Source organism: Mizuhopecten yessoensis, unplaced genomic scaffold, assembly GCF_002113885.1.
Source record: "Mizuhopecten yessoensis strain PY_sf001 unplaced genomic scaffold, ASM211388v2 scaffold715835, whole genome shotgun sequence".
NCBI classification, from domain to species: Eukaryota; Metazoa; Mollusca; class Bivalvia; order Pectinida; family Pectinidae; genus Mizuhopecten; species Mizuhopecten yessoensis.
Genome location: NW_018479815.1, coordinates 37685 through 54164, shown reverse-complemented (window position 1 = coordinate 54164; position 16480 = coordinate 37685). Strand labels below are relative to the sequence as shown.

The 16480-nt window shown below is 36.0% G+C and overlaps 1 protein-coding gene across 1 annotated transcript in view; it reads left to right on the top strand.

Moving 5' to 3' along the window:
• Positions 1–2772: 2772 nt before the first annotated feature.
• Positions 2773–16480, top strand: part of LOC110441294 (gamma-aminobutyric acid receptor alpha-like) — a 36012-nt gene continuing 22304 nt past the window's right edge. Inside the window, exons 1-3 of the mRNA XM_021484407.1 lie at positions 2773–2776; positions 3610–3677; positions 3815–4038. Of these exons, the coding sequence (XP_021340082.1) occupies positions 2773–2776; positions 3610–3677; positions 3815–4038 (296 nt within the window). The remainder of the gene's footprint in view (positions 2777–3609; positions 3678–3814; positions 4039–16480) is intronic.

The following is a 16480-nucleotide window of genomic DNA, read 5'->3' as shown; positions in this document are numbered from 1 at the left end:
ACGACAGACAACCTTACTATACACAACGTGACCCTAACTACAAACCACGTTACGACAGACAACCTTACTATACACAACGTGACCCTGACTACAAACAACGTAACGACAGACAACCTTACTATACACAACGTGACCCTGACTACAAACAACGCAACGACAGACAACCTTACTATAGATAACGTGACCTTAAAAACAAACAACGTAACGACAGACAGCCTTACTATAGACAACGTGGTCTTAAAAACAAACAACGTAACGACAGACAACCTTACTATAGACAACGTGACCCTAAATACAAACAACGAAACGACAGACAACCTTACTATAGACAACGTAACCCTAAATACAAACAACGCAACGACAGTCAACCTTACTATAGACAACGTGACCCTAAATACAAACAACGTAACGACAGACAACCTTACTATAGACAACGTAACCCTAAATACAAACAACGCAACGACAGTCAACCTTACTATAGACAACGTGACCCTAAATACAAACAACGTAACAACAGACAACAACTTTACTACAGTCGAAACATTCGTAATTACAAATATACACATTTGCTCTGAAATCTTCCAAAACCATCTGTTAATTATGGTATCATAACGTACATTTGTAATTACGATTATTTCTTAGTGATTAAGACGTCAAAGATACCTAGACGTTCCTTAATTTTAGGTGTTCAATTTATCGACAATCTACCTCACATTTCAAATTAGATTGTATGAATAGAAGTAGTCTGTTGTAGTCTGTCGAGCGCTACTACCTAGAGTTCTAAACAGGTTTGGTGACAGACGATCGTACACAATAACATGCGTTTTTCGATTAATTTGCAGTGTTGTTCAAAATAGCAGGACTTTAATTTACTACTTAATACGGTTTAATGAGACATCTGGGTACAGAAAGAAAGCATTCATCCGATTAACTTAGGACTCCTAAAGTTTCGTAAAATAGTATAATTATCATGATGTTTTAAAAATAATCGTATAATAAACAAAACGATTGGAATGCAATCTTAATATAAAAAACAGGTTCAATTTTAATTTGTCGCAGTTTCTGTGCTACTGTTTCACCCAAGCAAATTAAAGACGAGAAGGTTTCTACGAGTTTCTACGAGTTTCTACACTCTCGGTGACGAACTGATTTGTCATTACAATGTACCATGTATTGGAGTGTAGATAAGATACTATTACAGTTTTCTAGTTTTCAATGGGAGTTTTCCAATTTAACTTACGTCAGTAAATCCATTTAGGAGATTACAATAAAACCAGATAGCCCACAAATCTGTTTCGGCGTTATGAGGAAAACAATACCATTAGATACAGAACGAATAACAACTTTCTATTTGATTTCTCGATTTCATTGGTTAATCCCTGGGGCGGACATCTCGGAATAGGGAGTCTTAGCCACTGACAGGGAGAACGTCTAGGCTCCACGAAGCCTTTCCAAATTACTTTTATATATTCTACTTTCTATTTGTCGATTCATTTCCAGGATGGTTCATGCATCTCAAACATCAATCCCATATAAGTTGTTTTTGTCGTGTCAACCATGGAATGGTATAAGGTTCAACACCTATCCGACAAGCCGACGGAAACACAAACTCCCTACAACACGTAATCCTCAACGTCGCGGTGATAAGTCTTACATTTCAGCAAATCACACCTTCGTCTACTCTTCCGGCCTGGAGAGGTTTAGGGGTTGTTTCAATGATCCTCCATGACGCTTTACATCCCCCTACGCAGCACATTCCAAATTTTGTTTCTCTGCTGTTCAATTCTGGTGGAAGTACTTGGACTTTTATTGGAGTTTCAAATGTCAATGATCTTCTGCCTTCTAATCCCTCAATCAAACACTAGCCGTTATGTTAAAGTCCCCGGGGAGCCCTCCGTCACTACTACCTCGACTGTATCGGTAACATTACCTACATTCGCATATATTGTTCACAGAGTACTCAATGTCTTGATAGACAAGGTAGACATACACTCACTCCTTTTGACGGCGTTCAGTGTTGTTGGTTGCACTATTTTCTGAAAGAATTAAAGCACAGAATGTTAAAAGAATTAACTTGACTTTAAAAGGAACGTTTTTCCTCTGCTTGGTGAATTAAAAAAGTATTGACTATTTACTCAGTAATGTGTGCTCAACATGAATTTATATCATAGCATTAAAAACAATATATTTTCACTTAACGTTTAGATTGAACTCTGTAGCAAATGATTTTGCATTAAGTTTTACCGCAGCGTGTATCTAGGAGGCTGGCATTGCAGAGCATGCATGATAGTTGTTACTGGTTATAACTCTATCGAAGTGATTAATCTTCATTATAATCCGAGTGAAATAGATAGTTTCAGGAATAATTTTTGCCCGATCTAAATCCATTTCCTCCTATAAAAGACAAAATCTTGGCGGCTTAATAAATCTATAGAATGCATGCCAAGGTCGCCGGTGACAAAACAAAACTCCTCTTTTGTTCTGACATTGGATTAATAGAAGAAGGTTAAAAGAGTTTGTTAAAATGCTTTTACATTCGCTGAAAATTTAGGTACATTTCTGTTATTGTGAATAAATCGGTTTTGATAAGGTCAAATCAGTTCAAATCTAGTAAACTCAGAAGATCGATGTTAGAATGTTTTAAATGTCAATTTCATTATAGAGGTCAGTAAAACAAAGCTGGACCCAAAATAGTGGCTATAATAGCCTAGACTGCGTACAAGTAGGTTATATATAACTCTATTATCTTAGATTGGTCGGTCGGTGGGCGCAATGGGTAACGTACTCGCCGGGACGGGACGTGAAATAGTTTGGGGTCACCTGCCCGACTACGTGCTTGTACTCCGGTTTCATCCCACATTAAAGCCTCCCGTACGCTAACATCCAGACCAACGAGAGTGATTAATATAAGTTGTATTTACCTGCTTTCATAACAATTGTAAAATAAAGTTCTGATGTATATATACAATTGTATAATATTATATGTTGAGGGAATGCGACATTTTATGACCTTTTACACTAATTGGAAGATTAATATATGGAGAGACAGTCGATATCCCCTGATACAGTAGTAGTAGTAGAAGTAGTAGTAGTAGTAGTAGTATGTGTTAATGGAAAACACTATTTTCTTGTTAGGCAAAACATAAACGTTTCAGGTATCCCGGCCGATCCGAGTTTTTGCCCTCGACCTTTACAATTTAATCTCACTCGAACGCACTTAAATGTCCTATTCAAAAGGGCCGAAAGTCGTAAGCGTCTTTATGATACCTCTTTACTTCATAAGAAGGTATGAAAACCAGATTTATATCACACATTATTATTTAAAAGAAAAAGACCTAAAGTCTCTTGAAAAATGAATACTACATATACAGTTGGTTGGAATAACTACATTTCAGAGGTTCACCTACGCTACTATGTAGTACTTGTGTGTGTATACTCTCATTATGTATCGTTCCTTTTTCCACCATTCTATTACCACTTCCACGTTTTGTTGTCCTGCCGTCTATCTACCCAATTTTTACATTGTCGTTCTTTATGACTTTATTGTGTTGCTTTTACATATTAAACCTATCATAAAATATTGATGAACAATTGTCTTTACATCCGTAGGTGACCCACTCCGAATCGAGACCGACATCCTGGTCAGAAGTATGGGCCCAGTGCTGGAAACAGAAATGGTATGATTTTTTTTTCAGAAAATATAACCCAAATAATTATATTGGATAGTCTGTATGTTTCGCATAGATGGATAAAATAAGTTATGTCGATGTGTTTTTTTGTATAAAATACGTCTAATAGCCGTTTGTATCTACAGTCGTACTCGATGCAGTGCTATTTGCGACAAAGATGGCATGACGAACGACTCAAATTCAACTTAGAGAATATCACCAAGGTAACACTCAGTACAGCCTTCCTGAAGTACATCTGGAAACCAAACACTTACTTCCTCAACGGAAGACGTTCCACTCAACATAATATCACTACGCCGAATGTATTCGTACGCATCAGCGCGGACGGATCTATCTACATGTCGAGACGGTAAGAAAACTATAACATCGTGTGATTTATAGATTATCACACTGCATTTTCAGGGTTTGTCGTGAGAACAAATTTCTCATCGCGAGCATGTGGATAAAATCGAGAGGGCACCGGAGATGGACTCGAGGTTATATCTACGTGCGACCGATGAGAAAAATTTTCTCACGACAAACACTGGAAACACTGTTTGATAAACTATTTATCATCTATATACTACTATCTGATATATTTTTCCGTTTATAAAACTCAACTTAATACCATGTTTTCCAAATAACTTGGAAGCTCAATGGTCAACGATCGCCTGTGACAAACGTAAATAAATAGAAATTTTGCGCGAAGGAATACAATTAACCTTAAAACTACATGGAAAAAATATTTTTAAACAATCCTATCGTCATTTGCTTTTCCATATGCACATTTACACCTGAAATGGTGTTGTTATTCTAACAATATTTTTCGTAACTTTATATTGAAATGTTTATGAGGGACTTTTTTTCTTGCGCGGTCACTTTTGTTTGGACACTTTTTCATGTTTTTTTTCATTTTTGAGAAAATACATTCCCAAGTCCTGGGAAATGGGAAAACCCGTTCTCAAGTCGTTCTCAACTTCTTCTCATACTAACAACCAATGATAATGAATTTATCATGCTACCGGTAGTATATAGATGATAATTGATTAACTACCGGTAGTATATAGATGATAATTGATATTACCATGCTACCGGTAGTATAAAGATGATAAGTGATATTACCATGCTACCGGTAGTATATAGATGATAATTGATATTACCATGCTATCGGTAGTATATAGATGATAATTGATATTAACATGCTACCGATAGTATATAGATGATAAGTGATATTACCATGCTACCGGTAGTATATAGATGATAATTGATATTACCATGCTACCGGTAGTATATAGATGATAATTGATACTAACATGCTACCGGTAGTATATTGATGATAATTGATATTACCATGCTACCGGTAGTATATAGATGAAAATTGATATTACCATTGCTCTCTAGCATGATCGGAAGTAAATACACGTCTTTGTGATTCTCGTTACATAGTGGACAGTTATATGTTGACCACATACTGTACCCAGACACACTAGCGCCATTAGGGAAATAATAACAAACATTAATCATACGGACACCCCGTTAGATCACTACATTCTACATACCTCTCTTGACAAGCTAAATTTCCTCAACATATTGAGGTCGTTAAGTCTAATGTGGACTATTTCATACAGAGCATGGTTTTTGTCAAGTTTCACAGGAAGAGTAACGATGTATTCTTAAATAAAAGTTATTCCCGAAATACATATCTGTAAGAAAACAGTTGTACAGCCTGAATATACCATCGATTATTGTATTTCCATTTCGTTTGGAGTTCATCAGGTACTTTTCCTGGATAATAACAGTATTATAACATGGCTCAATTTAAATTTCAGCACGTGCAACGCATAGCGTTTAAGAGAATCTAAGTTACTATGTTTACCTTTAAGGAATGGACGTAACACACATGTGGTGGTACTTATGAAATATAATAATAGACATATTATGCAAAAATGATAACTGAAACATATAATTCAAGGATTATGAAAGAACATTATCACTGTTTCTTTTTGTATGTTTTTTTTTCTATTCAGTCATTCATATTTTTCAAGCTTTAAAATCTCGATATTTTACTTATATGCATTTTTTTATTACACGAAATAGAAAGATGCCTTACATAATTACCGATATTAATTTTATTTCAGTAAATGATTAAAAAAAACTACAGGCACTTTCCATAATGGAGAGCCTTCTTTCCAATGAATACTGTTTATTTGTTGGAGACGATGCATAGTTTCATGTGTTTTTAATGTACTTGTCTCTGCTAGGTACATTAAACACGGCTACAAAGGAACATCTCCTTCAGACAGTTGCTTCCAGTTTTAAACATGACATCACAATTATAACTAATTCTATTTCCATAAAAGCGTCACGTTGACCAAGAATTGCTGTTATAATGTCAAACGTTCACTGATCTTAGGCTTGTCGTCTCAATACCAGCGAGTCATATATGAGCACGTGCGGGTTAATCATCCCTTGGAGAAAAACATAAAAAAACTAGTTCTATTTTTTTCATTTTCATTCTGTTTTTCCTGAGTAATGTCCGCTAGGAGTTCCGTCAAACTATACAAGGGTTCTCAATCTTTTAAAAGTAATTTTGTTCGATGGGCTTTCAGGAAAAGGCACTTTGACAACCATAGCGTCATTTAACTAACGTCAAAAAAATGCCAGCCTCACTCACATTTTCGCCAACACGAGGAAGGACGGCTTGCTCGAGTCTCATCACCACTGAAAGCATTGGGAGTGTGACTTAACACGTCATTATTCTCACTTCCGTTGTAACCAGGGGCAATTAACGCGCATGTACGACAACGCATCTAAAAGTACAGACATAAATTTGTGTGTCGTCTAAACGTCAGCAAGTTCCTGGAGAAAGTGCGAAACTTTCCCTGTCGGAAGGCGGCTATAGCCCATGATAAACAATCCGTATCAGAGAGGCGTTTGTAAATTCTCTAAATTCTCATTAGCGACGAGAAGTTATGGTCATTCAACAGTAATAAATTTCTGGTTTCGAATAGGGGTACACTTGGCTGAGGACTAATTCTGTACTTATCCGAAACGACCAGAAAGGTTTTATAGGAAAGAAAGTATTCTCTGCAAATCTTACGTAGATTGCGGGCATACTTTGTACTGTAGAAATATTTACTCATATAAAAGTTGCATTCCCATAATGGTCTAGTGAGTATATCATAGTATCGTTTGACGGTTTATTAGCGTTCTATATTATAGTTCTTACTAACTGTATCAGGTTTAAGACGGAGTATTTACAGTGTAATATCTAGACGAGAGCCATTTTGCGGCCAATTCTTTTGTAAGTGTATAAGGGAATGTTGAAGATAGGAAATCAGATCATTGTCTGATTGTTTGAATGTACATCTATATCGGATAGTTAGCTGATAGTTTGTGGTAAATTATCATTCTCAAGGAATGTATCTTTACTTTGGCTTTTTATTAAGATATCCATATTGTAAGATGACATCTGGCGCCTTACTACCAATCTTTATGACAAACATGGCGACATTACCTACACTATTTTTTACTTTCCTTAGCAGTAACTAGTCAGATTTCCCTGATTACATGAACGTGCCATAATTGATTAGCTATGTTTGTGATGTTTTAATTTTTAATATCAGCGTATTCTTGATAAATTTATCCTTTTACCAAGAAAAGTCTAAACCAAAGGTCCTGTCCTTGACTGGTATGGTTTGACTAGATGTAGGTTTATATGGTTTGACTGGTTGTAGGTTTATATGGTTTGGCTAGTTGTAGGTTTATATGGTTTGACTAGATGTAGGTTTATATGATTTGACTGGTTGTAGGTTTATATAGTTTGACTGGTTATAGGTTTATATGATTTGACTGGTTGTAGGTTTATATGGTTTGGCTAGTTGTAAGTGTATATGGTTTGACTGGTTGTAGGTTTATATGGTTTGACTGGTTGTAGGTTTGTATGGTTTGACAAGTTGTAGGTGTATATGGTTTGACTGGTTGTACGTTTATATGTTTTGACTGGTTTTATGGTTATATGGTTTGACTGGTTGTTGGTTTATATGGTTTTACTGGTTGTAGGTTTATATGGTTTGACTGGTTGTACGTTTATATGGTTTGACTGGTTGTAGGGTCTTATGGTTTGACTGGTCGTAGGTTTATATGGTTTGACTTGTATGGTTTGACTGGTTGACGAATTATATGGTTTGACTAGTTGTAGGATTATATGGTTTGACTGTTTGTAGGTTTGTATGGTTTTACTGGTTGTAGGGTTATATGGTTTGACTGGTCGAAGGTTTATATGGTTTGACTGGTTGGAGGTTTATATGGTTTGACTGGTATGGTTTGACTGGTTGTGTGATTATATGATTTGACTGGTTGTATGTTTATTTGGTTTGACTGGTTGTATGTTTATATGGTTTGACTGGTTGTAGGCTTATATGATTTGACTGGTTGTAGGTTTATATGGTTTGACTGGTTGTAGGGTTATATGGTTTGACTGGTCGTAGGTTTATATGGTTTGACTGGTTGGAGGTTTATATGGTTTGACTGGTATGGTTTGACTGGTTTCACGTTTATATGGTTTGACTGGTTGGAGGTTATATGGTTTGACTGGTCGTAGGTTTATATGGTTTGACTGGTAGGAGGTTTATATGGTTTGACTGGTATGGTTTGACTGGTTGTATGATTATATGATTTGACTGGTTGTATGTTTATATGATTTGACTGGTTGGAGATTTATATGGTCTGACTGGTTGTAGGCTTATATGGTTTGACAATTTGTAGGTGTATATGGTTTGACTGGTTGTAGGTTTATATGGTTTGACTAGTTTCAGTATTATATGGTTTGACTGGTTGGAGGTTTATATGATTTGACTGGTTGTACGTTTATATGGTTTGACTGGTTGTAGGTTTATATGGTTTGACTGGTTGTATGATTATATGATTTGACTGGTTGTAGGTTTATATTGTTTGACTGGTTGGAGGTTTATATAGTTTGACTGGTATGGTTTGACTGGTTGTATGATTATATGATTTGACTGGTTGTATGTTTATATGGTTTGACTGGTTGGAGGTTTATATGGTTTGACTGCTTGTAGGATTATATGATTTGACTGGTTGTAGGTTTTTATGGTTTGACTGGTTGTACATTTATATGGTTTGAATGGTTGTATGTTTATATGGTTTGACTGGTTGTATGATTATATGATTTGACTGGTTGTAGGATTATATGATTTGACTGGTTGTATGTCTATATGGTTTGACTGGTTGGAGGTTTATATGGTTTGACTGGTTGTAGGTTTATATGTTTTGACTGGTTGTACGTTTATATGGTTTGACTGGTTGTATGATTATATGATTTGACTGGTTGTAGGATTATATGATTTGACTGGTTGTATGTTTATATGGTTTGACTGGTTGTAGGTTTATATGGTTTGACTGGTTGTAGGGTTATATGGTTTGACTGGTTGGAGGTTTATATAATTTGACTAGTTGTACGTTTATATGGTTTGACTGGTTGTAGGTTTATATGGTTTGACTAGTTGGAGGTTTATATGGTTTGACTGGTTGTAGGCTTATATGGTTTGACTGGTTGTACGTTTATATGGTTTGACTAGTTTCGGTATTATATGGTTTGACTGGTTGTATGTTTATATGGCTTGACTGGTTGTAGGATTATATGATTTGACTGGTTTTAGGTTTATATGGTTTGACTGGTTGTAGGTTTATATGGTTTGATTGGTTGTAGGTTTATATGGTTTGACTGGTTGTAGGATTATATGATTTGACTGGTTTTAGGTTTATATGGTTTGACTGGTTGTAGGATTATATGATTTGACTGGTTGTATGTTTATATGGTTTGACTGGTATGGTTTGACTGGTTGTAGGTTTATATGGTTTGACTGGTTGTATGATTATATGATTTGACTGGTTGTATGTTTATATGGTTTGACTGGTATGGTTTGACTGGTTGTAGGTTTATATGGTTTGATTTGTTGTATGTTTATATAGTTTGACTGGTTGCAGGTTTATATGGTTTGACTGGTATACTTTGATTGGTTGTAGGTTTATATGGTTTTACTGGTTGTAGGTTTATATGATTTGACTGGTTGTAGGTTTATATAGTTTGATTGGTTGTAGGTTTATATGGTTTGACTGGTTGTACGTTTATATGGTTTGACTAGTTTCGGTATTATATGGTTTGACTGGTTGTATGTTTATATGGTTTGACTGGTTGTATGTTTAACTGGTTGTAGGTTTATATGGTTTGACTGGTTGCAGGTTTATATGGTTTGACTGGTATACTTTGATTGGTTGTAGGTTTATATAGTTTGACTGGTTGTATGTTTTTATGATTTGATTGGTTGTATGTTTATATAGTTTGACTGGTTGTAGGTTTATATGGTTTGACTGGTATACTTTGATTGGTTGTAGTTTTATATGGTTTGACTGGTTGTATGTTTATATGGTTCGACTGGTTGTATGTTTATATGGTTTGACTGGTTATAGGTTTATATGATTTGACTGGTTGTAGGTTTATATGGTTTGACTGGTATACTTTGATTGGTTGTAGGTTTATATGGTTTGACTGGTTGTATGATTATATGATTTGACTGGTTGTAGGTTTATATGGTTTGACTGGTATACTTTGATTGGTTGTAGGTTTATATAGTTTGACTGGTTGTATGTTTTTATGATTTGATTGGTTGCTGGTTGTAGGTTTATATGGTTTGACTGGTTGCAGGTTTATATGGTTTGACTGGTATACTTTGATTGGTTGTAGTTTTATATGGTTTGACTGGTTGTATGTTTATATGGTTCGACTGGTTGTATGTTTATATGGTTTGACTGGTTGTATGTTTAACTGGTTGTAGGTTTATATGGTTTGACTGGTTGTTGGGTTATATGGTTTGATTGGTTGTAGGTTTATATGGTTTGACTGGTTATAGATTTTTATGGTTTGACTGGTTGTAGGTTTATATGATTTGACTGGTTGTATGTTTATATAGTTTGATTGGTTGTAGGTTTATATGGTTTGACTGGTTATAGATTTTTATGGTTTGACTGGTTGTAGGTTTATATGATTTGATTTGTTGTATGTTTATATAGTTTGACTGGTTGCAGGTTTATATGGTTTGACTGGTATACTTTGATTGGTTGTAGGTTTATATGGTTTGACTGGTTGTAGGTTTATATGGTTTGACTGGTATACTTTGACTGGTTGTTGGGTTATATGGTTTGATTGGTTGTTGGGTTATATGGTTTGACTGGTTGTATGTTTATATGGTTTGACTGGTTATAGGTTTATATGATTTGACTGGTTGTAGGTTTATATGGTTTGACTGGTTGTAGGTTTATATAGTTTGACTGGTTGTATGTTTTTATGATTTGATTGGTTGTATGTTTATATAGTTTGACTGGTTATAGGTTTATATGGTTTGACTGGTTGTAGGTTTTTATGGTTTGACTGGTTGTATGTTTATGGTTCGGTTGGGTGTATGTTTATATGGTTTGACTGGTTATATATTTTATGGTTTGACTGGTTGTAGGTTAATATGGTTTGACTGGTATGGTTTGACTGGTTGTAGGGTAATATAGTTTGACTTGTTATTGTTGGATGGTACACTGATACATTGTAAGTGTTTGAAGCCATTTTATTCGCATCTTCAATAAATGTTAACAGCTATTGTTTAACATCCGATCTAGTTTACACCCAGTGTGCAAAGGTCAAAAAGGAGCAAAATCCTTATCAAGAAAACCGCATGCATGTCGGATAAGATAATCAATATTTGTATCGCTTGCCGACATGTCTATACTTAACAGGTTTCTATTTCCATGTTTAAGGACTGAAAGTCGCATTTTTCATAATTACATATCCGATGATCCATACTCGAGGCATAACAGAAACGCCGTTCGACTTCCGGGAAGTGCATCCTTGAGCTACGTTCAATTACAGAACACGCGAGATCTTCCATATTAACACTTGTTTCTGAAATCAGATATCATTTTTTTAGGATTGCAGTGGATATCACTCAGGGAATTGACCCCCTAATGGATAGTGTAACAGTCAGCTTGCTTTTAAATTCTTATGTTGAATTCTACGGGTTTATTGTAGAGGATTTATTGTAGATGATTTATTGTAGAGGATTTAACAGTTGTTGTTAGTTCCATTCGGTCCTTAACTTTAAATTATTACCTTGTTATGGTTTGATATTCGCCGTCCTGATTTCAGCAAATCTCGTATCTCATTGGTCATTTCAAAAGAAATACTGATATGGCGTCAGCATTGTATCCTTAATGAATTATGTTTTTTCTCTATCACCATCAACATGCATGGTTTTCTCTGAACCAACGACCCATCTAAGAATATTTCCAAAAATAACTTATCAGTTATGAGTTCAAGGAGGCACAATTTTATTATAGGGAGACACCAAGGGAACGACAGTTACTATACGTATGTTAGACCTGCTTGGAAAAGTTCTTGGTAGCATCTGATGCAATAGTTATTGATATAACTTACACAAATCAAACTCCTTGGTAAAGTCGTTGTACCATGAAGTATGTGCTGCGCTGAAGCTGTGCTAAACGATAGGTGAGGCAATTTTTTATTTTCCTATCATGAACTTTACCTTTCTTGATAATAACACCCACACTCCCCCAACTTGTTGTGGATACATGCCGTACTTGTTTCGGAGTTTGATAGCTTTCTTTTCATGACATCTGCGAAAGAATGACACACAACACAGGGTTTACATAAACTTTACAACGATGCAGGCTGAGAAAGACGATAATAATTGGAGGTTCTTATATACCACTTTATCACAACCTAATTTGTAGGTCGTCTCAAAGCGATTCACAAATTATTATCCATGATTATAGGGCCTTTGCAACCAGCCAATATCTTTCTCAGCATGCAAACGGTGCTGCCATTTCGGCGCGCACAGCTAGCATTCAACAAGTCTAGCACTGCCAAACCACGTACTCATTTGCAGTAGACTGGAACAAGCGGAGTAAAGTATCTTGCTCAAAGATACAACACAGTGCCGTGACGTGACTCGAACCCGCAACCCGTCGGTCACGAGCCTGGTTTCCTACCACTAGACTACCGCGCCTCCATACTGTGGACAGTTACTATGGCCGACATCATGATCTCATTAACAACATGCTATATATAGTGATATAAAGGTCGATGTATTGTAGTATGCCTTGTAAATCTTTCCTTGCTTCATATTTTGCCTTCGTTTAATCGATTTTTAGTTCAAATTACGAATTTATTGACACTTAAGTATTCCTATTTTTTTATTTTTTTTTTATTTTTTTTTAATTTTTTTGTTATCATTAATTTCAACCCTTAAGGATTATATTGTGATTGCTTTGACTTTTCGTTTCATTGTCTGACAAATACTACTTATGCTGTATTTATAACTTCTATGAGATATACATAATCGTGTTTGAATACGATTATTGACGTACAATCGTCAAAAAGAGTCTGGAACGTATTTGTCGAGTTGGCGGTAATACCACAATACGATATATTCATCGATATTTCTGTCGGTCGAGTTAACTTTGATCGATTGCTTGAACGAATTTGGCCAGTGTCTGTCCATTTCCCCTAACCAGTTCATTGTCAACCAATCAGTGACCACACTTGACCGGATGTTCTGATTTAGCCAAATCAATCTTTATAACATGACTTAGTGTCGTTGATGGGACCGTTGTCCTGGTAAGTCCAAAGGAACAATGCATTAACACTGACCGTCTCCGACTCCTTAAATTCGAATTTGGAAGAGGTTGTATCTTGTGTTGGCTGATTTGGTGACAAATCGCGCTGCTGCAGCTGGGAGGAAAGTGATTAAGGGAAAATGACAAATGGATGTGTGTACCGTTGTTTATGCGAGGATGACTTTATACATATAAACCTTATTATCGTTGACCTTTGAAAGCTCAAAATCATTCTCACTGAGCTGTACTTTCAAATGACACATCAAAGACCCCTGCTTCAAGTTCTCTATAAATACGCTTAACCTTTACTGGAACTATATACATTTGTCGTTGTGTGTTATGTACACGAGATCTGGTTCACACATTGCCGTAATTTTGTTCCTTATCTGTTTCAGTATATAACTGACTTTTTATAGTGCATGCGCACCAGAAATATTCGCTCTGTCTAGCTTCGATCAGTTTTGTCTAAATGGATGAACAATTCTTCCCGGTAAAGATATTACATCGACTCTAATTATGGCGTAAACATAGCATACGATGCTGGAAATGCATTGAAATGATTTTGTTTTATCGAGAAAGATTTTCTTTCGCGATATAAAACTGGACATCCATCACTTACGACGGATATTCTAACATCGCCTGAAAAAGTATACATAGCATAATGATGAATTACCATCAATCGAAATAAATCTGAAAAAAATGGAAAAAAAAGCTGTAACTTCTCCTTTTTATGTTACACCATTACATCATGCCATGTTTTCCTTCTATGACGTCACAAACACAGCAAAGTCAGTCTGGCTTATCGAAATGTGACAACGTGTTATCATGCGTATTATATAAACAACATGTATGGTGATATGTGTCGGAAAAATAGGTTTATCATATGATAAATCTAAAAAAAAACTCGTCTACCGAATGACCCTCCGCTGAGAAACAAAGACACCGCTCGCGTGTACTATAGATGTAGTTAGACTGCCACGTGTAATCAGGAAAGTCAGAGAATCCAATCCCGCACCACAAATCATTTTCTCAGAGAAAGCAGACTGGCGCGAAACAGAAGAACTGCCTTTCGCGACTTCTCAACAATCATTGTTGTCTTCGATACACTTAAGATGCCATTAGAAACGTCTGTAAACAATGTGCCTGTCAGGCGTTTATGATCTGGCCTATGGTTTATCCAGCCCTCACCCCTTCACGAGTATCTGCAGTAGGCGATACTTGAACAGTGGAAGGCCAGCTCTCTGTCGTAATGTAATATTCCCGTCGGTAGACTGCAGAAAATAAAAACATAATTAATTTAAAAGTCAGACTGGTTTGAAGTCTCGAGTTATTTAAACTCTTACCATGCACCGCATCCAGTCATTTTATCCGTTTATGTTGAGAAATTAATATACTTGTCTGTCTGGACGTATGAAGGACATGTCGAGAATAAAGAAAGCAATATGTTGTTGTTGTGTTTGATCGATAGACGATCACACGGACAACTCCTTCATCTCTAATCAGACCATGTGAGCGTATCTAACCAGAGGCATGGCTTTTATCATCCTGATTAAACTGAAGTCATATTTTTATAGTCTCTTTACGTTTTAGATGCGGAGTATAATTCCTAACACAATTGTTTTGGAACCGAAAAAAGAAAAGAAAAACTCGTTTGACTCCATAAAACAACTTACGTTTATTTTAAACGCTACATGTTGATGCAAATGTGTAATGAAATTTCGTTAGGGGATCGTGCCTTGGCTGCATCTGTGTGCGATATAAGCCCCTGCCGCATGGCAAAATGTACTTTTATTTTTGTAATAAACAACTTTTCTTTTTCCGACATTATCGCAATATATGACCATCTGCCACATGATACACTACAATATCGCTGTGTTTGTGATGCGATGTTCAACATTACATATGGTACAGCTGTGTTATTAAAGTAATGACACTACGATGATTGTTGGTTAATCTAATTATAGTATCACCATTTCACGTCCATCCAACACTACAAGGTGTTCCATATCTTTGTGTTTACGGATGTCTTGTATGCAAATGTGTTCACATATTTTGTTTACAGGTGTATTGACATGCTATATACGGCTAGTTTCACATTCGAAATTGTGTAAGGCGTGGCTGGGAAAAAGCAACAAGAAAATACCGAATTGTTAACAAAACCAAAATTTGAACTCAAAGGCTATAAAAAAGTAAAAACTTAAATGGAAACCCCTGAAAAATTCTACGAATAAGACCATGTGTTTCGGAGTGACAAGCGTATAATGCTTCATCAGCGACGACACAAAGTTATTTAACGTCCTCGTACGGGGTAGTAAACATAAAACCATAAGGCACACAAATGAGCATAATTAAAATCTGTTGACCTACATTCCAGAAAAAGACTGAGCATATTTCCCAATTTTATAATGATGATGACTAAAATCGCTTATCATGCAGCTTAGTAGTAAACCGTCCCTGTTAACGTTGGCCATGTGTTAGTAAAGATCGAGGAAAGGAAAGCGGCTGAAGTAGAGAGTCTGAAGTGTCCTTGAACCAAAGCTCAGCAGGGACAGACGATCGCCATTGTCAATAAATTTTCTTCTTATTTGAAAAAAAATACATCACAAATATGGCTGAATGTGAAATTGAAGGACTTGACAAGGTTTTTGCTACAAGTCCTGATAAGCCCATACATAAATCAGCCTTATTTAATGGAAAAAACCCACCAGAAGAGTGGCACAGTTTGGTCTCTTAGGAATACCCACAGCATACTGGAAAATCTTGCTACCATACTCGACATAAATTTTATCAACAAGGACTGCAAACATTCTCACACTCTCATCCTCGTGATATTTAAGCATTGAACTGTTACCAGATGCAGTATACAGTCGATATGAATGCAATTCGAGTGACAGATAAATATTCTTGTCACCCTTCTAATTTGTAACACTCTTTCTGATTGGATATCTTGCCGTGGTCTATATTTCTATAGACCCCGCTCTGCCGGGGTCTATAAAAGCACGCTCTTAATAGGTACAAAGATGGCGTCCGACACACACAAGCGTTCGAGTGAGCCAATCATTCACATGATAAAATAGCCCACTCAATTGACAGCAAATTTAACGAAA